This window comes from Narcine bancroftii, chromosome 2, assembly GCF_036971445.1.
Source record: "Narcine bancroftii isolate sNarBan1 chromosome 2, sNarBan1.hap1, whole genome shotgun sequence".
Lineage (NCBI taxonomy): Eukaryota > Metazoa > Chordata > Chondrichthyes > Torpediniformes > Narcinidae > Narcine > Narcine bancroftii.
Window position 1 is genome coordinate 67,613,389 of NC_091470.1, and position 24,276 is coordinate 67,637,664.

The 24,276-nt window shown below is 40.9% G+C and overlaps 2 protein-coding genes across 9 annotated transcripts in view; one reads left to right on the forward strand and one right to left on the reverse strand.

Annotated features, from left to right (window-relative positions):
• The window catches only part of ktn1 (kinectin 1), a 223,205-nt gene that overhangs the window by 160,042 nt on the left and 38,887 nt on the right, over positions 1-24,276 (reverse strand). The window lies entirely within an intron of this gene.
• The window catches only part of LOC138753680 (TATA-box-binding protein-like), a 33,124-nt gene continuing 25,082 nt past the window's right edge, over positions 16,235-24,276 (forward strand). The window contains exons 1-2 of one of the 7 annotated variants that reach the window (XM_069916963.1): positions 16,235-16,569; positions 21,541-21,959. In XM_069916963.1, coding sequence (XP_069773064.1) covers positions 16,525-16,569; positions 21,541-21,959 — 464 coding nt within the window. In that variant the 5' untranslated portion in view covers positions 16,235-16,524. Of the gene's footprint in view, positions 16,570-16,603; positions 16,924-16,944; positions 17,183-21,540; positions 21,960-24,276 lie in introns of those variants that run through there. The other 6 variants (XM_069916964.1, XM_069916966.1, XM_069916962.1 and 3 more) reach the window with 6 other exon arrangements.

The following is a 24,276-nucleotide window of genomic DNA, read 5'->3' on the forward strand; positions in this document are numbered from 1 at the left end:
TTGGGAAAACAGAGAGTGGAAAACGAGCAATCAGAGTATACAGGACAGTCTGAAGTCAATTGGAGGACAAGACTTCGAGACTGTTCTTTTAAAAGATATTAGTCATCCAGCTTGCAAGGGGACATTTTTAAAAGCAATTTTCGTTGACATAGATCCCCTAAACAGACAAAAACCTAAATTAAAACAGGCATTAGAAAGCGGTCCCGCAGCTATGGCTGTACAGTTGCCTGCTAAGACTTTTGACCAAGTTATTAAGGAAATTAATCAGGAATTAGAGGAGCGAAATACCAGTAATGCGGCATTGGAAAAACAAAAAATGCTCCGAAAATGTGTAGACCGCTGGAGGAAGAGGGGTTGGTTACCCGGGGGCACTGAGATGTTCCTGACAGGTGAGAGAAAAAAAAAAAATTTTAAAACGTAGAGGCTTAGATAAGCTGGAAGAAACAAAACACAGAAGGGAAAGGAAAAGTGCCTGTTTCCAGTTTCCAGCCACGAAGTGTCCGGGTTTGCTCTCTCCCTCCCTCCTTTCACCCTCCCCCTCTCTCTTCTCCCCCCCCTCCTCTCTCACCCACTCCCCCTCCCAATCCCAATCTGTGGCGGTGCTGCCCTGAAATCCCCAGGTTGGGCAGGGCAGAGAAATACAATTTGGTTTTAATTTTGTGCCCACAATTCCAGCTCCGCATCAAATGGGATCCTGTTTTATCCTCTCTCCCTCCCTTTTTCCCGCACCCCCACCATTGCAGGATCAGGGCAGACATTGTGGGCTGACGTGTAGCTCACTCGAGGTGGGAGGGAAGGAAGGAGTGATAGTTCCCAGTGGTGGGAGACCCAATCTGATCCAGACCAGTGATCACAGGATGAGAACCTTTTAAAACCTTTGAAACGAAAGTGTTAATCTGAAGACTTTTCTCCCAGTGGGGCCAGTGCAAGGCATTTTCTCTCTCTATCTCTTGTGCTCTGTGTATCTGCCTCTCTATCTCTTTCTCTCGCTATGCTCTCTCTCTCTCTCTCTCTCTCTCTCTCTCTGGCACCCCAGATGGGACACTGGAGTCACGTCCCTTATATTCAGATATTGAGACACTGGGGTGTGACAAGAACCACGGGAATAGGGACACATCAGACGAGGTACAGGCCCCTTTAATAAAAATAGAAGGGGGAGTAATAGATGTAGAGACCCCTCTGGAGTCCAAGAAAATAGAAAAGGAGTTAGAGATACAGAAATGGAACATGAAAAAGGTTCAGGATAACATTAAAAACTTAAACAGAGATATTAATGTGCTGGGGCAGATCAGTGAGGATCAAAAAGAATTAATGGTAGGTGTATTTAAGGAAGTGGAAAAGATAACTACAACACTGTCAGGAGAAATTAAAGCTGAAGGAATGGTAATAGGAGTAAAGGACGAAAAGTGTAGTACAGATGAGGAAACGAGATACGATCCACCATGGGAGGAAAGTAAAAGGAAAAGACTCGGGAGGGAGAAAAATAGACATGCCTACCTGGACATAGTTAGAACAAAAGAGAAAGATGTAAAACAACTAAACTAGGGCCGAAAAGATTATCTTAGAGATGAACGTGACCAATATACCTTTGACCCTGAGACATTGGAAGCTGATAGGGACAGTGACAGTGACGAAGAAGAGTCAGAACAAGGTGGGATAAATAAATGCATGCCAAGAGTAAAGAAGGAGCAGAAATCCCCAAAATTGAGATATCAATGCCCATTACTGATCACGGGACGGGGAACTCAAAAATATGTACCCTGGTCACGAATGGACTTAGAGAGTTTAATGAAAAAACTACCTCCGTTGAGTAATGGGGCTAGTCCATGGATTTCTTGTTTTGAGCGAGAAACCTGCCAAGAACAATTAGCACTCGCAGATGTCAGAACTATCATGATAAAATTAAAGGCAGAAGGGGCCCTGAAGCAAATAGAGAGAATTGTAAGAAGCAGTAAATTGGGGGATGAAATAGAATTTAACCCACTTCGGAATAAATTTTGGGAAGCACTTAGAGAAACATTTCCTACACCCTATAGTTTGGATGCCTTGGTAACCCTTCAACTAAAGGAAGGAGAGACTGCACACGAGTATTTCACTCGAGCATGGGACTTATGGGAAACAGGGACTGGAGAAAGACCCGACCACAGCCCTTTAGGAAGGGCTCACTTTCGTAATGGGATAATAAACGGACTACCTGCTACGGTTCAAGCAAAATTAAGGGACATTGTGGGATTAGAGACAATGTCAGAGGATTTGTGGAAAAGACACCTGACACATGCAATCAAACGACATCGTCAATCAGAGCATGCTAAGTCAGAAAGTGCGTCCCAGAAGGAGGTTGTCAAGACAACCGATAAATTGGTGAGAGCCATAGAACATATAGGGGTTAAATTAGCGGCCCAACAGATAGTCCCACAGGTCATGGGGCCAGTGATAAATCCGGGACCCCAAGTAAGAAATGGTTGGGAAAGACAGCTAGGTACAATGTATAGAGGGGAACATGCAGTATGCTGGTACTGCCAAAATCCTGGACACTACCAGCGGAACTGTCCGGAGGCTGGGAGAGCAAGGGGAAAAAGATTACCCTCTATTAGAGGCTATCGGGGAAGAGGAGGAAACTTAAGAGGACAAGCAAGGGGTAGGGGTGGACATATTGATGGGCCCCAGAGAATCGGGGGGTGGCAGAGTGATCAACAAGTCCAGGCACCTCAGTGTAATGACTATATTGAGGAAGGTGCTGAATTTGATTATTGAAGGTGCCCTGGAGAATCAAAAATCACGCCTCCCTGGGAGCCACCAAAAATTTGGGGGACGGTAAATGGAGAAAAAAATTGAATTTATGGTTGACACAGGGGCAGCAGTTACGACAGTGATTAAAAAACCCCCAGGGAGCACATTTTCGGGCAAAACATTATCTACAATAGGATTCTCCGGAATAAGGGAAACACAGCCCTATACAGATAACATCGACATGACATTTGGACGACAAAGGGTTAAAACGCCTGTCCTGGTTGTGCCAAGTTGCCCCATTAATTTATTAGCAAGGGACATTCTTACCAAACTAGGAATAACCATACAATGTTCTGAGAAGGGCCTTCGGTTAACATACCCAGGGGATACAATAAGAAGGGGAGGACAGTTTATAGTAATGACCCCATCTAACGCTTCAGAAGTATTTTCTGGAGTCGGCTACTGTATGATGAACCAGGCCCAGGGCTGATTAAACAGTTTTTTGAGTGGAGGGCCAGTATTCCTCGGTATGGGGATTACCATTATCCACTAGATCCTATGCATGTTACATTAAACTACACCATCCACCCGGACCAGGAATAAAAGGAGAGGTGGGACTCTCTAAAAGAAGGGAAGACAGAAACGATACATTGTCCATTTATCTTTGTAGGTAAGGAGGGAATAGCTGCTATGGTTGTCATGACAGAAGAACAAATGGAGTGGTTCTGCTTAGGAGTAGAAAGTGTGCCTCATGTGACCTTGGGTATTGCCAAAGATCATCACGCTCGACAGCTGGGTCCGATGGTAAAGGAAGCGATAGGGTGTGAATACAGGCAGACAGAAATCCCGGGATATTCCACCTCGGAGGGAGGAAAATTTGTCAGACTGAATATTGAAGCATGGGACCAGGTTGTGAATGAGAAAGTAGAAAGAGACCGAGCCATAGAAGGAGAAAATATTGATCACAGAGACTCAGAAAAATATCTTTCTAATCTGAGTCCACATATATGGACAACGGGGCCCTATGATGTGGGAGTAATAAAAGGAGAGGTATTTCTAGAATTGGCCAACCCCGGGCAGAAACCAATATGGAGAAAACAATACCGCTTGTCGCCCAGTCAGGAGGAGGGTATTAAAGGAACGATAGAAGGGTTAATGGAGTCAGGGGTTTTAAGGGCGGCACCTGACAGTATGTGGTACACGCCCATCATGCCTGTTCCCAAACCGGGTAGAAAAGACTGGAGGATGGTACACGACCTCCGGGAGATTAACTTGGCTACCAAGACCATCGGGAGACCAGTCCCAGACCCATATGTAGCACTTAGGGCTCTGAGTCCGGAGCACGAATACTATACTGTCATTGATCTGGCAAACGCATTCTTCTGCTTGAATTAGCTGAGGAATGCCAAGACTGGTTCACTTTCACTTACCAAGCACATCGGTACACATACACTAGATTACCTCAGGGTTATAAGGACAGTCCAGGACTGTTCAATCAGGCCCTTAGCGAAATCCTAATGAAATTAAAGCTCCCGGAAGATGTTACACTGATTCAGTATGTAGACGACCTACTATTAGCAGGGAAAACGCCACATGGGTGCCTGACAGGGCAGCCAAACAGGTTACTGGTTATCATGAACATATACAGGGGATGATTTTGAGGTCCCATAACAAAAAAAATGAATCTGAAACTAAGGAGACTTGTAGCAGATTGAATGACTACACAGATGAGTTTTGTGGAGGAAGAGTGCTGTACAACTGGCTCCCCGCTAACTGGGATGGTCGGTGTGCTCTAGTAACCCTTAATGCGCCAGTGCTGATTGTCAAAATGCAGGAGGGAGACGAGGATTCCCTAGAATTGCGCCACACAGAGAGTTGGCTGTGGAGAAAAAGGAGGAGTGTTGGACTCTTGGGGCCGGGAGGAAGGAACCCTGATGGGGTATGGATTGATGCCATTGGCCAAGCCCGGAATATTCCGGACGAATTTAAATTAGCCGATGAGATTGCAGCTGGGTTTGAAAGCTTTCCTGTTTTTAGTGCAATTTTTCCCATCACTGTAAATAAGAATGTTAATAGGATCAACTTTATTCACTATAATGTCCAGCGCCTTGCAAATTTGACCAGGGACGTTGTTGAGGCAATACATCAACAACTGTCAGAAACTTCCCTTATGACACTTCAGAATAGGATAGCGATTGATATGGTCCTGGCAGAGAAAGGTGGAGTGTGTGCTATGTTTGGAGATCTATGCTGCACTTCTATCTCTAATAACACAGGGCCAGATGGATCACTCACTAAGGGGTTAACGAAACTTAGGGCATTGGCGAAAGAATTAAAAGCCCAGTCTGGAGTCTCCAATCCTGTTTTATCCTGGTTACAGGGAGTGTTTGGGAGATGGAGCACATTGTTAGGACAACTTTTGCTGGGTTTGTTCATTTCTGTATCAATTTTTATCACTTGTGGCTGTTGTTGTATTCCATGCATTCGAACGCTGGTCACGAGGACCATAGAGAAAGCCTTTGCTGACCGTGATGAACTGCCTCCGAAATATCAAGCTGTGCAGGCTGTGGAGCAAGACTATCTCACATTACAGGAGGCGGAGAAAGTTGCTGAGATCGATCTGGAGTCTGATGGGGAATGTGATGGAAAGGAGGGATTGTGAATTAGATTGTTACACATATAATTTTAACCTTGCTTGTAACCCAAATATTATAACATTGATTGTAACACAAACATTATTAATCAGATTGTAGAACAAGTATTATGAATTAGATTGTAGACCATATGTTAACTTGGGAATTTACTAATGTACGGGGGGTTAGCTAGTTTTTTGCTTGGGGGCAAATGGGATGAAACTTGTAAACGGGCAATGGGATCGGGGTGACGGATGGGGGGTGTACGCAAAGGAGGGTTGGGGGAGCCCTCGCCCACCAGCCGAACTGCCCTGTGAACAGAACCCGTATAGAGCTTGGCAATAATAGGCGAACTAATGTAACGCGGTGGTAGCATAGTCAGGGCGAGATTGTCCTCTAAAGAGGACAAAGGAGGGATTGTAAGGTAAAACATCATGAGATGGGAATGTGTAGGGAGTTACCCTGTACAGGGCAGTAACAAGAAGGGGAGGTGTCCTTGTACTCCTGTTAGGTAAAACATCATGAGATGGGACCGGAGAAGGAGTCACCCAGTACTAAGGAGTAACAGAATGCATCCTTGTACTTACAAGATAAGAGAGACATTGATGGATTGAGAGGCAGGAAGCTAGCAGGGAAAGGATAGCAACAGTTTTAGTCATTGGACAAGTAATGATATGATGATGTTCTAAGCATGTATCCAAGGGTATAAAAAATCACCATTTTGCTGATAACGGCAGAATGCATTCTCCGACTAACTTTGTTAGTCGCAAGTGTTACAATCCGGTAATAAAGAACAAAGAACCCTGATTTCGACTCAGTCTGGTGTTTGTCTCACTCATTCATGAACAAAGCAGACCTAACAAGACCCAATCAAGAACAGATATGTCAAAGATGCTGAACAGAAACAAAAGCATCCACAATGGAGACAAAAAGCAAACTATGACAAGTCACCAAGAAGCTTAGGGCCACTGGCACAACATGACACAGTGAGATTCAGAGATTTCAACATTGGGAAGAAAAGATTACTCTTCTGGAGGAACTAAATGCAAGATCCTACACTGTTAGGACAGAGGGTGGTCAAATACTGAGGAGGAATTGAAGGAATCTGCTGAAAATGCAAGACACACTGCAGGAACAGACAAATGCAGAAGATCCAGCCTGGACTGCAACAGTGGAAACACAGCAGTGGACCAGCAGAGCTGACACAAGCACCTGTGTTAAGAAGATCCACACATGCTATCAAAGCACCTGACAGATGGAATCGCTAAAAGAAAAAGGATTGCACGCTTAAAAAGTTTATGTTGCTGATACTGTGTTTCTCTTCTTCTTCTTTGGCTTGGCTTCACGGACGAAGATTTATGGAGGGGGTAAAAGTCCACGTCAGCTGCAGGCTCGTTTGTGGCTGACAAGTCCGATGCGGGACAGGCAGACACGGTTGCAGCGGCTGCAGGGGAAAATTGGTTGATTGGGGTTGGGTGTTGGGTTTTTCCTCCTGTGTTTATGTTTGTGCTAAATTTTAAATTAAAATGAATACTGTATTAATGTGTCATATTGTTAGATTGAACACCTCAAGGACATGAGATGTAATGATAGAATGCTAGTGATCCTCCTGACTACTAGAGGGAGTCAAAGACTAGTTTGTGGCAGCTTGGGTTGGAGTCAAGATGGATGCCTCCATATGGTCTTGAGTCCATAGCTAATAAAGTATTGTTACTTTAAAATAACCCAAGTTTCTTTATTACAATAAAAAGAAACATCACAGGAGGGAAAGAATTATCAATATTTTGGATTGAAATCCTTCATCACCGTTTATGTGATAAGCTTATATAGTTTTGTTCCTTTAAAAAATAGTTTATTCTACTTGTGAAAACAAAGGCATATTACTGGTGATGTTATTAATAGCAAAGGTTTTGATCAGTACTAAGATATACAACATCAATTCAAAAGAGGTTAAAGAAAAAAATGGAAATAATACCTGGATGACAGACCTAACCAACCCCCTCCCCCACCTGGCAGAACTCATTCTTATCTTCAATAACTTCTTCTTCAGTTTAGCCCACTTTCTCCAAATCAAAGGCGTAGCTATGAGTACTTAAATAGGTCCTAGCTACGCCAGCCTTTCCACTGGATATGTGGAACAATCCATGTCAGAAAATTATACAGGCAAGGCTCCTCACTTCTTTATCTGAAACATCTGCACCCATGATGAGCTTGTCAACTTTATCAAGTTTGCTGCCAACTTCAACCCTGACCTCATATTCATTCGGTCTATCTCTGATAACTCTCTCCTCTTTCTAGATCTCCCGGTCTCCATTTCGGAAGACAAACTATCTACAGACATTTTTAATGAACCCACTGACTCCCAGTTATTTTGCCACACTCTGCCCAGCATCTGGAGCTACTGAAGCAGCCTCCTCTGCATTGGGGAGACTGGATGTAGATTAGGAGAAATCGCTTCCTTGAGGACTTTCGCTGCAACAGCGAGGAAAACCACTTCGATTTCACACCCCATGGCCACACTGGCTGGTCTATGCCTTCACGTACTGCCAGGTTGTGGTCACTCATACTTTGAAGGAACAACACCTTATATTCTGTCTCACCAGTCTCCAATCAGATGGCATCCATGTTGATTTCTCCAATTTCTGTTAAAATTTCCCCCTTTCTCTCACTTACCCTTGCCTCTGCCTCAAGTTCCCTAGCCTTCCTTTCCTTTTCCTTTCAGAGAACATCTTTCTCAGCCTTCTGACCCCTCCCATTATCTCTCAGCTCTTTCCTTTTCTTCCTCCTCACACATATCCACTCCTTCGTCTATACCTTCCCCACCCACCAATATTCTTATTGAAGTATCTGCCTGATTTTCAGCACAGCTGAAGAGGCATTGACTGCATTTTGCTTTCCAAGGATGCTATAAATCCTGCAGAGTTTTTGTCCAGCACTTTTGTGTTCTGCAAGTAAATGTTGGAATTGGGTAACAGAGGAACACAAAAGTTGCAGATGCTTGAATTACTTGAAAAAAAAATCTCTCTTTCAACCCTTGCCCTTCCTCATGGTTTCTCCCTCTCCCTCTCTCTCACCTCTCACACCTTCTGTCATCACCTTCTGGGGCCTTCCCCAGCTTCTTTTCCCCCTTTATATATGCAAATCACCCATTCCCTCTCATCTTAATAAAAGATCCAGACACAAAACATTGACTGACCATTTCTACCCATGTAGGGTGCCTGACCAGGTCAGTTCCTCCAACACAAATTTGTCTGTTGATCCATTGCAATACAACAGTTCAGCTCCAGTGCAGCGCATACCTTACCCATGACACTTCCAGCAATGTCCACAGTAATGATCTGGCATTTGAGCTTCCTAGCCAATTCCTGACTAGATTTTATTTGCTACACTGATTTCTAAACATGAATATCAACAAAAAACAAATAACACAATGCAATTTTTTCAAAGCAACAGTATCAAGATATCTTGTTGGCAAGATACTGGGAGTCAATAATCAAAGAAGAACCTGATGTTGTGTGTGGAGGAAATGTGGCCTCCCTGCCTGTCTGGAATTTGTGTATTGTGGGTGGTCACGTGTCCTCCCTGTCTTAAACATATTCAGAAGTCACATCACCTGTCAAACAAGGTTGCACTCCGGCTACCCATTAGTGCACACCTTGCTGTTGGCTAATTTAAATCACATATGGTCATTATTTGCTAGAAGCACAGATTAGCACTGTATCAATGCACAGCACATTCTTTCTCTTTACCTCATGGTCCAAGCCCTGGACATCACTACTGTGGACATTGCTGGAAGAGTCATGGGTAAGGTATGCACTACACTGGAGCAGAACTGTTGTATTGCAACAGATCAGTACTTGTTGCTAGAGGGAACCGGGTGTGTGTAAGAGTCCCTGATTGTAGTGTGTGAACTCAAGTGTGTGAGTGTGTTGAGTATAGGTTCACTATTGTCATAGTCCAACCTACGTCCAAGGTGAATGTATATATCATTGCTTAAGTGAAATAGAATTGAGTACTGTTTAACATTCTGTCTCCCCTGTTTGCTTCCTGTGTGTTAATTAAAGTTACACGTAACACTGAGAAGGAATTGATTGTATGTGATTGTAACACTTGTGTCCAGACTTGTCTTTCTGTGAACCTACCGAACCTGATACTCTTCCCAACACGACACCTGGTAGACATATGGAGAAGTTTAACATGATCAAAGCAATTCATGTGGTTTTCTGAAAGATAAATTCTGTTTGACTAAATTGCTAAAGTTCCTGGAGATTGTAACAAGCTGAGTTAATAGACAAAAATTGGAGATGTGGTGTATTTGGTCTTTGAGAAGCAATTTAACAAAGTATATAAAAGCCTGGTGCAAAATATTAGAGCAGAGAGTATACAGTACTGAGGGGAGTGTATTAGGTACATATATAACATCACATACAACCCTGAGAATCTTTTACCAGGAAAAATTTCTACTTATAGGTAACTGTAAACTGTACTTAAGAATACAAAAGAGAGAAATGTAAACAAAGAAAGAAATGTGATCAAACTGTGTGCAATCCAGAAAAAAATATTCAGTAATAAATAGTACACAAAGTAAAAGTCCTTAACTGAGTCTCTGATTGAATCTATTCTTTAAAAGTCTGCTGGTTGAGAGGCAGCAACTGATCCTGAACCTGGCAGTATGAGTCTTGTGGCAACTATATCTTTTTCCTGATGGCAACAGTGAGGACAGAGCATGTCCTGGGTGGTGTGGATCCTTGATGATTGCTGCTGCTCTCTAACAGTGGTGTTCTATGTAGATTTTCTTGATGGTGGGAAGAGTTTTGCCTGTGATGTGCTGGACTGCATCCACTATCTTTTGCATGACTTTCTACTCAGAGGTAATGGTACCTCCATACCAGGCTGTGATGGAGCAGCCAGGACACATTCCACTACGCAACTGTAGAAGTTTGCTAAGGTTTCCAATGACATACCGAACCTCCACAAACCTCTGAGTAAGTATTGGCACTGATGTGCTTTCTTCACAATGTTGGGTCCAGGATAGGTTCTCCGAGATCATGACTCCCAGGAATTTAAATTTGGTCACACACCCCACCTCTGATCACTGGATCGTACACCTCTAGTTTTCCTTTCCTAAAGTCTACAATCAGCTCTTTGGTCTTAGTGACAATGAGTGAGATGTTGTGGTTAGTGCACCATTCAATCTCTCTCCTCTACATTGACTTGTCATCCCTTTTTATAAATACTTTGTCAAACACATTACATTCAGTTTATCCAAACATTTTTAAACACATAGATCATGCATTAAAATAACACACACCCAGTTGAGAAAATTATTCCGAAAAATAAGTCACCTCCACCCCTTGCCCTTCCTTCCCTTACTTTTCAGAGAGCTATCTCCATTTTCACTCATTTTCTCTTCTACCTTCCCACCTATTTACACCTATGACCTCTCACCTGCATTCCTACCCCTTCCTCCCTCCCCTCCTCTTTCTGCCTGCCCTTCCAACCTTTTTGTTCAAGCACCTGTTCAGACCTTTACAAAGGACTCAGGCCTGAAGTGTTGGTTACCCTTCCAATAGATGTTGTGCATGACCTGTTGAGCTTATCCAGCACTTTTGTGCACAGTATTGCATTATAATCAGAGCAAATGCAGAATTTTCTGTTTAATGCAATTTAAGTATGCTTTTTATATGTCAATATTTCCCCAAAAGGGAGTTACCTCAAGCTCCTGACAATTTGGAGATTAAGAAACCAGGAAGTGATTTGCTTATCCTTCATAAAAAGCAGGAATATCTTGTTTAGAACATCTATTTTTGATGGAAAACCCATTGGCAAGTAATCTATGTTTTTTCTAATCTTGAAACATGTCTATTTCAAAGAATACCCCACAACAAATTGTCTAACATTTTCATTACATATATTCAATAATATTTCTTAAGATGGTCAGGTCAGATTAAACTGGAAAAATTAGCAGGAAAATAAGATTGACATGAGTCAATGTTGATGCAATTGGCTGAAAGGGCCTTGTTTGTTATCACAAAATATGAAAATTTCTCACCAGCACTGCCCTCCTTCACACAATTTCTTTCCAATTTGTAGAGTTCAATTTAGTGTTGTAGCATTTTGTCAGACATCTCTTTTAAAAGAAATCTTTCTTTCTTTTGCAATCTTTTTATTGGTCTTAATATATGAAAAATACATAGGCATATATAGTAATAGTTAATATCAAGGTACAAGTATCAAGTAATGATAAACAAGGTACGTATGAACCCATGTTATACATTGGAAAAAGTAAAGATAAAACATATATTCTTAAATTAATGTAATAATCTAACCCCACCCTATGAGGGTTGCTGGCCAAGTTAAGGAATGGACTACTATTAATAATAATTATGGGGTCATAAAAAAACAGATGAATAATTGAGAAAACAACCTCAAAGAGAAAGAAAGTTAAGATGACTTAATTTAAGTTAGAACACCTAATTTTTTTTCTTGAGAAAGACATCCCATCACATCCGATAACTAACTGAGAATGAGTGAGAGGGACAACATTTTTCCATCTCAGCAAAATGATCCTTATAGCAATGAGGGAAGCAAAAGCCACTACGTGGGATTGTGAGGAAGTCAGTATTAACTCACTCCAAAAATAACAATGAAAGGGCTAGGAGTCAAATTAATATTAAGAACCAATGATAAAGTATGAAATACCCCTTACGAAAAATTGAAGAGAGAAGGACATAGCCAAAGCATATGATGCAATGTACCTTCCTCAGTTATGCATTTTTCACATTGAGAAATAAATTTAACTAACTGAACCTTAGAAAAGTGTGCTCGATGAACTGCTTTAAAATGAATTAGTGAGTGTGCCCTTGTGCAAAGAGGAGTGAGCGGACACGTTTCAAAATAGAATCCCATGCAGTTTCGGGAAATGGTTGTTGAGAGTCTTGTTCTCATAATTTCTTAATGCCACCCAGGGAGCTATCCCTAAATCTTAGGAGAGTTGAGAAAGCAATCCTTTATGAATAGGTTTAAAGTTATATACTTCCCAAATAAAGTTAACATCTACATCCTATGGCTGCTTCAATATTGAAGAATTTAAGAAAATCCAAATCTGTAAATAACAAAAAAAAATGTTTAGGTATTTTAAATTTAATAGATAACTTCAAAAGAAGCCAAGTTTTGGTCAATATATGGATCTAGAAAAGATTGGATACCCAAACTTAGCCACTAAGTAATATTTTGGACTGAAGATAGATAAAAGGAATTACATAGAATAGAGCGAATCAAAAAAAAACCTATGGTAACCAAAATGTTTCGTAACTTGAAACTAAATTCTTCAAGTGCATCAGTATGCCAAGTTATATTCATTATTACAGGTTATATAATATTTTATATTATATATGTCTTTAAAAGAGAGATTGTGGTGGTTCAGTGTAGGTCACTTTACAAACAGATACTTACACTTTACATCTCATTTAAAATGCAAGAGCTTTGCTGAAGCCAGACATACAGGCACCAGTGGCTTTGCAAAAGACAATAGAAAGGCTTTGGAAGGAATTTCAAAAGCAGGTGCAAATAGAGTCCAGGCTCAAGTGCTGATAAAGACCTTTCAAGGATTGGGTTTGGAGCCCTGCAAGAAGTTCTGATTTTTACAAGCAGAGAGAGAGGAAAGAACAAACAGGATTTCTCAGAGAGAGAGAGAGAGAGAGATTACTGAGTTCTGCAGTAACTTTTGGAAGCTGCAACATGGCAAGTTGGCAGGCTTGTTAAAAAAGCAATATTGAAGACAGGTTGTGAGTTCTGAGTTCAGCCTGTTGAAAACCCTTCTGGTCCTTACAAGAGGAAATGGCCGGCTGGAGTGTTTCTCCTGAAATAAGGGAAACAAGAGGAACTCTGTGGTGACCTGGAAGAAGAGGATATCATTTTGAAAAGCCATGATGGGGCAAGTTTCCTCAGTCTGTGTGTATCCAACAAGCAACAAATATCTTTCTAACCATTAAGAATCTTTCTGAGCAGTAAACATTTACCTTTAAGCACCAGAGCCTGGTGAAAATTCATAAATGTTAAATTCTGTGCACAGTATAAGAATTGCCTGATACCAGTGAACTTGGAGGAATGAGAAGTGAGATTGGACTGTGAATCAAAGAACTTTCCTGACATATACACATTACATAGATATGCACTTAGAATTAGAAGGGGATTAAGTGAATAGTAATGTTAAAGTTCCTCAACATGGTTATCCAACTGCATGAAAACCAACAAGGTCGGGTCAGATACAGCAATGAGCTCTCTGAACCCTTCTCCATTAACAATGGCGTGAAGCAAGGCTGCGTTCTCGCACCAACCCTCTTTTCAATCTTCTTCAGCATGATGCTGAACCAAGCCATGAAAGACCTCAACAATGAAGACGCTGTTTACATCCGGTTCCGCATGGAAGGCAGTCTCTTCAATCTGAGGCGCCTGCAAGCTCACACCAAGACACAAAAGCAACTTCTCCGTGAACTACTCTTTGCAGACGATGCCACTTTAGTTGCCCATTCAGAGCCAGCTCTTCAGCGCTTCACGTCCTGTTTTGCTGAAACTGCCAAAATGTTTGGCCTGGAAGTCAGCCTGAAGAAAACTGAGGTCCTCCATCAGCCAGCTCCCCACCATGACTACCAGCCCCCCCAAATCTCCATCGGGCACACAAAACTCAAAACGGTCAACCAGTTTACCTATCTCGGCTGCACCATTTCATCGGATGCAAGGATCGACAACGAGATAGACAACAGACTCACCAAGGCAAATAGCGCCTTTGGAAGACTACACAAAAGAGTCTGGAAAAACAACCAACTGAAAAACCTCACAAATATAAGCGTATACATAGCCATTGTCATACCCACACTCCTGTTCGGCTCCGAATCATGAGTCCTTTACCGGCATCACCTACGGCTCCTAGAACGCTTCCACCAGCGTTGTCTCCGCTCCATCCTCAACATTCATTGGAGTGACTTCATCTCCAACATCGAAGTACTCGAGATGGCAGAGGCCGACAGCATCGCATCCACGCTGCTGAAGATCCAACTGCGCTGGGTAGGTCACGTCTCCAGAATGGAGGACCGTTGCCTTCCCAAGATCGTGTTTTATGGCGAGCTCTCCACTGGCCACCGAGACAGAGGTGCACCAAAGAAGAGGTACAATGACTGCCTAAAGAAATCCCTTGGTGCCTGCCACATTGACCATCACCAGTGGGTAGATATTGCCTCAAACCGTGCATCTTGGCGCCTCACTGTTCGGCAGGCAGCAACCTCATTTGAAGAAGACCGCAGAGCCCACCTCACTGTCAAAAGACAAAGGAAGAAAAACCCAACACCCAACCCCAACCCACCAATTTTCCCTTGCAACCGCTGCAACTGTGTCTGCCTGTCCCACATCGGACTTGTCAGCCACAAATGAGCCTGCAGCTGACGTGGACATTACCCCTCCATAAATCTTCATCCGCGAAGCCAAGCCAAAGAAAGAAAAAGAAAAATGTTAAAGTTTGATCCTGTTTTTATATTTAAAGAAAATTAAAAGCAACTGTTGTTTAAATAACCATTGTCTTGGTGATTTTGTATTGCTGCTGAGTTTTGGGGTTCTCTGAGCTCGTAACAATTATGATTAATCCAAATAGAAATATATTAATATTTGCTGTCCAGTAATAAATTCTAAAAGCAGGTCATGACAAACCTCAATTTATTTGAGTATTTTGAGGCAAGGGTGCTTTTCTTTCCCAGCAAGAGAATCTAGGAACAAAAACTGGTGCAACTTGAAAGATATGAGAATTTAGGGAAAATATTCAATTTTATAATATTAACACATCCAATTAAAGTCATCAAGAGGGGAGACCATTGAGATTTCTTAACATAATTCAATAAAGTAAGGAAACTTTCCTTAAAAAATTGTTAAACTTTTTTAGTAATGGTAATGCCTAGATAGTTATATTGATTTTAAAAACAATTTTAAAAGGAACAGAGGAATCAAAGGAACAGGAAGAATTCAAAACAAAGATTTCAATTTTCTGCAAATTTAATTTATAACCTGAAAACTGACTACATTGACTGAGAATCCAATTGTGGAATCCAACAGTCAGGATATATAGCAGATTCGTTTTAACGAAAAGCGACCGTAATAATTCCAAAGCCAAATCTCTTTCTGAACTGTCCAATTGATCGTTTATTTTCACTTACCAACATCAGATACTCTTAGGTTTAAAAAAATTGAAACAGAGCCTTCCCATTTGGGATGGAGATCACTGCCAAGAATATCTGCTCATGTTGCCTAGAAAAATCGCCAATCCCTTTAAAAATCGCCAATAATTTTGTTACCCTTTTGCAGCCAAAAGTTCTGTGAACTTCAATTCACGGCTGCTCTATCTGAAGTCATTACTATTTCCCTAACCTGTGTACTAATTCACTTGGCGGATCTGGCAGGAAAAAGTTCCAAGACACCACATAATTTGAACGGAGACTTTCAATTGTGATCCACGCTCTCGAGGTTAGAAATGTGGTGTGTGGATATAAAACTCAATATCTGGTTCTTCATCTAAACGTTTCTGCCAGAGTATCAATTATTTTAAAAGGACAAAGTTATCAATTAATTGACAACTGGGAAAGACTCGGCAGACTCGAGAGAGGGTGCCTATTTTAAATAAATTCCTTGCCCTTTCCCGTCTTACAAAAACGGGGTAATTATCATCGCTTTCAAATTTTCCATTATTCTGAGTGAGCATAATTAAAACATCAATGCAGTAAGATCATTTATCGGAAGCATCAGGAAATAATTTATCAGCATTAGTAAATGAGACTTCGAAAATAAAGGGAACGGGAAATAAATGTCATTGTGAGATTGGGAAAGGTCATTTGTTACACTTGTCAAGGGAGAAAAACACCTGGTCTGTGTTAGTGGGCTTGTCCAATAGATGTTTACCTCGAATAAAAACTGTATTTGCTTCCCAAAAAAGTCACGTAACCCTATGCCGACATTGATAAATGGCGATAGGATAAAAAGGTTTTTGCTTAAACTGTATGGCTTTACGAGTTTCACATTAGAAGGGGCCACGTGGGGTGGAAAGTGTTGGAGCAGAGAGTCACTCTGAGCATGAGTTTTGCTTGCCAGTCCGCTGACGAAAACAATTGACAAAATCACTATGGAATCATCGTTGGAACGTTATTTTGACCAAACTGTTGAAAATGTAAGTTCACGTCTCTCCTGTAATAAATTTAACTGCAGAAAACGTTTTCACGTGAGCTGTCACAATTCTTTTCAAAGACGTGTAAAGTGGTTGAAGCTTGTCACATGATGGAGGGGAAACGTGATTCCCTGTCCGTCAGTAATAGATCCTGAGCAAAAATTATGTTTATTTTCGATTAATTTGACGAAGTGAATGGAAAAAGGCATACGATCTTATGAAAAGTTGGAATTTTTTTTTGCCACTTGAAACTTGGGCACAAAGCATGTTCAAAGTGTTAGAGTTCAAGCTTAAGGTGAGAAGTGGAAAAATAAACCAAGCCGAAGAGTTTCTATTCCACTTCAGAGTATTTTACAGGTACCCTATGTTGGTTTCTGCAGATCAGTATCAGTAATAGTTTCCTGGTTCAGAGGAAACGACATTTAAAAGTCGTGACTCTCTCGATTTGCTGAAGTGCGAATAATTAGATCGAATTTATTTAAGTCACTTGCTAAAATCTGAACTCTTCAATGAAACCTGAGGGCCTTGCACTCAGATTTTTTTTCAAAAATGTAGTTGGAGATCTTAATTTACTTGGACCTTTTTGAGCTGACTCTTTTTCATACCAACTCTCCTAGTGAGTAAATCTCTTTCATTGTCAAGAATAGTTGATTATGTCAAATGGCTTGGTTGAAAGTGTTGTATTCCGGGTAACTGGTAACATTTTTTCCATATATTCCAAATGCAAAACCATCTTCAAGTCTGCAGTATATATATTCAATGAGATTGGATGTGAGAATAGAAAACATTTCTTTCAGCCATTTAAGATCATAAGAATTAGGAATCCAAGAGTAATCCATCTGGCATTTCAAGCCTGTTCTGTAATTCATCCAGTTTGTGTTTGGCCTTTCAACTCTGTTCCATTTTCCTACACTATCCCCATGTCCTTGATTTTTCTGATTCCAGCAATCCATTAACCTCTGTTTAGAGGAACTAAATGACTTGGACTCTGGGGTAGAGAATTCCAAATCTTAAACATTCCTTGAGGAAATTAATGTCTCTTCATCTTGCACCTAAACTGCCCATCTCATTTTCTGAAAATGTGACCCTCATTCCTGATTCCTCTCCCTTCATCCACCCAACTGAGCCCCACACAAATTGCTCTAAGTACAGTCTCACCAAGCCAAATACAGTTATCTACTATTCATATCCCTTCCCAATAAAGGCCAATGTACCCTAATCCTAACCTGCATGTTCTCCCATCACTTAAAAAAAACCCCACTGCTTTTCAGTTGTGTGCAATGAAGTGAATGACTTCACAATTTCCCACTTTGTGCAGCATGGTTAGGACAAGACTGTTACAGTGCAAGTGACAGGGGTTCAAATCTGGGGCTGTCTGTAAGGAGTTTGTATGTTCTTCCCATGTCTGCATGGGATTCCTCCCACCATTTAAAAAAAAAACCATACAGGAGTTGTCAGTGTATTTGGGTGGCACAGGCTCGTGTGCTGAAAGGGCCTGTTACCATGTCTAATTTTTTTTTAAATGCCATTTTCCTGCCTATCAAAATCTCCTAGTTTTTGCAGATAAACTAAACCTTAGATTGGATAATTTTTGTATATATAGTGCTCAAAATCCTGTTTCAAATACTTGTTGACTTCAACAAAATTGCTGGAATGAGAAATGAAAAATAATCTTGCACATGGAAGTAATCCTGCTCATTGGTCTACCACAAGCTTGTAAATTTGTTTCTTTATCCTTCTGTAAAGCTTCACACTTCTAACATTGAAATATGTCTGCCGGCCATGTACTGTTATGTACCCTGATGAAAAAAAACCTCTATTTTCTAATCAACCATTAACTTCTCTTTCAACAACCAGTATGATAGCGACTTCCATAAATAATACTTCATACAAAGAATTTCTCGTGCTTTGTTCTAAACCTCTTTAAATCTTTAATTTCAGGGCCTTTGTACTTGACCTTTAACACTGAAAACTTACCTTTTGTCTTCTCTCTCTCTCTCTCTCTCTCTCTCTCTCTCGGTATGTCATAATTTTAAATACCTGTACAGCATTGTGCCAGACTGAGCTAATGGAAATAAAAATAATTTTTTTTTTTGCTTTGTAATCTGTACTTGTCTGCATTACATTGATCATACCTGTATCAGGGGAATTGTGACACCCTGAACCATACAACCATAGAGCATCACAGCACAGAAACAAGCCCATCAGTCCATCTAGTCTCTGCTGAACTTTTTATTCCTCATCCCACTGATCTGCAAGCAGTCCATAGCCCCCCATCAATGTACTTGTCCAAATTCCTTTAAATGTTAAAAGTGAGCCCACATTCACCACTTCAGCTGGCAGCTCGATCGAAATTCCCAACCACTCCCTGTGTGAAGAAGTTCCCCCTAATGTTCTGCCTAAACCTTTCCCTTTCTCCTCTAACCCATGTCCTCTGTTTTGCATCTCACCTACCCTCAGTGGGAAAAGTCTACCTACATTAACTCTGTCCATACCCCTCATAATTTTGAATATCTCTATCAAATCTACCCTCATTCTTTTACACTCAGGGAATAAAGTCCTAACCTGTTTAATCTGTCACTGGAACTTGGTTCCTGAAGACTGGGCAATATCCTAGTAAATTATTGCTGCACTCTTTCAATATTACTAATACCTTTCCTGCAGTTAGTTGTCCAAAACTGCACACAATACTTCATATTTGGTCTCACCAATACCTTGTACAACTTTATCATAGCATCCAAACTCCTCTACTCAATATTTTGCTTTATGAAGGCTAATATGCCATAAACTCTCTTTACCACCCTATCGACCTGTGACACTGCTTTCAGGGAATTGTGTATATGTATTCTCAAATCCATCTGTTCTACTGCACTCCTCAGTGCCCTACCATTTACCATGTATATCCTTTCTTGGTTTTTCCTTCTAAAATGCAACACCTCTCACTTGTCTGCATTAAATTGCATTTGCCATTTTCTGCCCATTTTTCCAGCTGCTCCAGTCCCCTCTGCAAACTTTGAAAGCCTTCCTCACTGTGCACAATGCTTCAAATCTCAGTGTTATCTGCAAACTTGCTGATCCAATTTACCACATAATCATTCAGATCATTGATATAGATGACCAACAATGGTCCCAGCCCCAATCCCAGTCAGTCCCTTGCTATCCAAATGTTCTTCAAGCACCTTCCAATAATGTACCTACGTCTGAAGCTGATAAATTTTGGAATAAAATCTCTGCTTTATAATAGGTACCAACATATAAATCTAAAATCTGCTCTCAATGATGTGGAATCCTGGGGTTATTATTTAACCAGCCCATTTCAGTACCAATGGCTGCAAATCCCTTATTGAGAGGGGGAAAAAGCTGGTGCACATCCAATGTAGTAAACAAATACCTTGCCACTGACCATAATATTTCCGCCCTTTGAAGAGCAGTAAGGAGCTTTAACCAGAATCAACATAGGAAATGGACAATATGGCTATTTGTACAACAAATGGTATTTGCTTGACGACCCGCCGTGCAACTACAGTCAATGAATGGAACACATCACATCAACATGACACCAAGTAACATCTCATTTCTCCACTTGAGGTCTGTTATCAGCGTTGGTGAAAGTGGGCCCTCCATCTCAAAGTTGCCCTCTGATGTGTGAAGTTACTCGTTTTAAATTAACTTTTTTTTCTCACCATCTTTCTTAGAAAGTAAACCATTATTTTCACTCTCTCTGCAAAAGTGCTTCAACTTTTCTTGCAGTTTGGGGCTCATTGCTAATTTGTGTCTTCAGTTCTAACAGAAGCTCCATTCTTGACATGAAAAACTTAAAGCTGGATATCTAATCTTCAAACTTAATCAACCACCTCCCAAGATGTCAAGTCAACAACACCTCAACAGATCTTGGAAAGCAAATTGATAAATGTTGCATCTCAGGATAGTAGATGTGTGCTCACAGCAACTACATTTTCCAGAATAGACAGTGTAATCTTAATCACTTTTACCAAGCATTTTTAAGTAGTTTGTGGGTGTCTCTCTATTTATTTATTTCTCTATCCTCTTTTTATCCCATTGGATTGGCAGGTAGGGAAACATAGAGAATCACTGGTAGCTGCTCACTTGGAATGGACTTGAAGGGTAGCAAATGGAATTAATTTTGTGTATTTATCCTTTGCAGAAGAGCTACAAGTTGTACACTTGACAGGTTGTAAGATGATAGCAAAGGTTGTAAATCTATGAACCGCTGCAGGATTTAAAAGTAATCCAGTCCCATAATTCAGTATAAAATTGAAGATTGATGCTTTGTTGATGAAGTCCTACAATAGAGATTTTCAATTGAGGTTTTAATTTCTCTTTTCCAACGATAATAATATTGCCATGCACTACACGGAAAACCCTCAAAATTTCCTGATGTCTTTTGCAATATTCTTTCCTTAATCAGCACCACCAAAACCAGTTTTCCTTCTCATGCTGTTTGTGAAATTGTGATCCTGTTTGCCATCATAACAGTAAGAAAATAGCACAGAAATAGCTATTTTCTTTCTGGCACCCTCAATCCCAAATGTACTTTGTTGGGTTGACAAGTGCACATTCTTGCATATTTATTATTTGTAAGTTGCCTTAGGGAATCTTGCAAGAATACTTGATAGTGGAGAGTAGAAAATACAAGCCCTGTCCCTTGACCGACAGTTACTCCACAAGTCATTTACAGAAATGTAATCTGACAAGTGAAGAGCTGAAGGAGTGTGGGTTTTCTTATTTCTGTTCATGGGTTAATATGATAACATTGTGCCTGATCAATCTTGAGGACCTACTGATGCTTTGAATACTCGGTGATCAGAGAAGTTCTCATTGCAATCTCTTGTGCTTAGTACAAAGGGATCGATTTAAGAAATGTCCCAAAACCTAAAGGCAATTCTAATAGTTCATACATAGTCTTGAGAAGATGATCTGCTGCTATGTGATTTTTTTTTTTAATGTTTTTAGGATGATCACCCAACAAATGATTCCCATATTTTTGATCCTATGATTCCATATGATTCAGACCTATTAATTCAGGAGTCTTATTACACACCTCAACTTCTTCAAGTTCATTTATCTACAGAGCTTACTTCAGCAGATCTTAGTTTTCTCAGCAATGACCAAGAGCAACAAAATGATGATGAAGAGGGAAAAGACTTTACTGATCAGCAACAAATGATAAAGCATTGCCAACTGCTCTCAGTTGTCAAGAATAGTGATGGACCTGAAAACATTAGCCACTTGCCGTACCAATTAACAAATCAAGGAATTGGCACCCCAATCGGTAATGAATCATCATCAATTTGCCCGGTATCAATGACTCCTATGACACCTGTAACACCAATGACTCCAGTAGAAAGATCTGGAATATATCCCCAGTTACAGTAAGTATTTTCAATATTATCGATTAACAAATGATACCTCTATGTATGATGTAATAAATATTTTAAATAGAGTATGTATATAACTACTGCAGTATTATTTCTGTCTAGTTCGACCAATAGCATTTTCCTGTTATGCTCAGATTTTCCTCTTGATCTTTCTGACCACAGCGCAAGGTGTCTTGCTTTATCTCCAAGGTACAGATATGGCTCACTCAAGGGTTCCAGCCTGAAACATTGACCATTCTTTTTCTCTCCCCAAGAATGCTTAATCCACTAAGATTCTTCAGCAGATTTATTTGTTGCTCCAGTACTATGAATCATCCTAACTGGCATCTCTAAATGGTCCTACGGTAGGAAATACAAGAAACTGTAGGTGCGGAAATCTTGAGCAAACAAAGTGAAAGTGTTAAAAAAATGTAGGCAGGTGCCCAAATCTTTGGGTATTGTTATATAGTCAGGATAATGTGAACTATTTTGTAACTGTAGTGCGTGCGTGCGTGCGTGCGTGCGTGCGTGCGTGCGTGCGTGCGTGCGTGCGTGCGTGCGTGCGTGCGTGCGTGCGTGCGTGCGTGCGTGCGTGCGTGCGTGCGTGCGTGCGTGCGTGCGTGCGTGCGTGCGTGCGTGCGTGCGTGCGTGCGTGCGTGCGTGCGTGCGTGCGTGCGTGCGTGCGTGCGTGCGTGCGTGCGTGCGTGCGTGCGTGCGTGCGTGCGTGGTAAGTAAAATCTCTTCTGTTATTTGAATCTTGCATCTCTAAGTTATTTAAGAAGCCTCCCAAGTAACACAGAGACATAACATGGTGGCAGTGGTATAAGAGAACAAGAATAAAGCCATACTATTGATTGTAAGTCATTGAAACATGAAGGAGAAGAAGGGAATAAACATTACTGCAGTTCACCCAGTGATGGATGGGGAGATTGAATTGCTTAAAGTTTCAGCAGAAGTGCAATTTAGCATTCAAACGCTATTTTTAAAATGCAACAGCAAAGAAGAAGATCCACCACATAAGAGGAAACAACAATGAGGACGCCGACACCCAGATACTGGACATGGAATCCATACACCTTCACGAGATGTCAGGTGAGATGAAAGAAGGAAGCTCGATGCACACAAGGATCTAAATACAGAGGACAATCCAGAACAAGCCTTCAATATTTAACCTAAAGGTGAAGCTGGATACTGGATCACAAAGCAATGTCCTTCCACTCGGACTCTACCACCAGATGTTCCAAGTGAACATAATAAAAGGGTATCCAAAAGACAGTGTATTGGAAACAGCAAATGTCATATTAACGGCCTATGGTGGACCCATGATAAAGCAGCTAGGGAGAGCTAAGATCAATGGCTGCAATAAGGAAAGAACATCCTCTGTACGCTCTACATGGTAGAGTAGATGTACCAGCAATTCCAGGTCTGGACAACTGCCTGGAGTTACAGTTGATCTCTGGCAATTATGAGATCCAGATGAAGAAAATATCCAAAAGGATCAACAGAGACACTCCATTGGAGAACTGACCTCCAGTCACAAACAAGGCTGAGCTCTGGAGCATGTACCCGGAATGCTTTGATGATTCAGTTGGATGCTTTGAAGACATTGAATATCACATCACCATAGATCCAAACTGCAAACCAGTCATCCCTGCTTCAAGGAAAGGTCCACTAGAGCTTAAGAAGCTGGAACAAGAACTAAAGAACATGGAAAGGATTCAAGTTAGAGCCAAAGTGACTGAGCCGACTGACTGGGTAAATTCCATAGTGGACAAAGGAAAACCAAATGGTCACTTGAGAATATGTCTGGACCCTAAAGACTTAAATCCAGCAATAAAAAGGGGTCACTACCCAACTCCGACATTAGAAGACATCACAGCGGAATTAACAGGATCCAAAACTTTTAGCAAGCTAGATGCTAAGAATAGATACTGTAATGTGAAACTAGATGAGAATTTAACAGTACTAACAATGTTCAATACTCCATTTGGTTGTTACAAGTTCCTGCGACTAACTTTCAGACTAAAGGTGAGCCAATTCATGTTCCAACGAGACCTATAAAGGGTGTAAAGGTGCTGTTGACATCACAGATGACATTCAGGTTTTTGGTAGAGATGGAAAAGCTCATGATTTTCATCTACATGAGGCCATAGAGATAACAAAAGGAGCTAGAATTAAACTAAATGCAGATAAATGCATTATAAAAGAGAAGAAATGCCAATTCTTCAGAATGGTGTACACTCCTGATGGGGTAAAGCCAATCCCAGAGAAGATTAAAACCATTGCTGAGATGGAGCACCCAAAGGTCAAAAAGGAACTCTTGTTTCCTTGG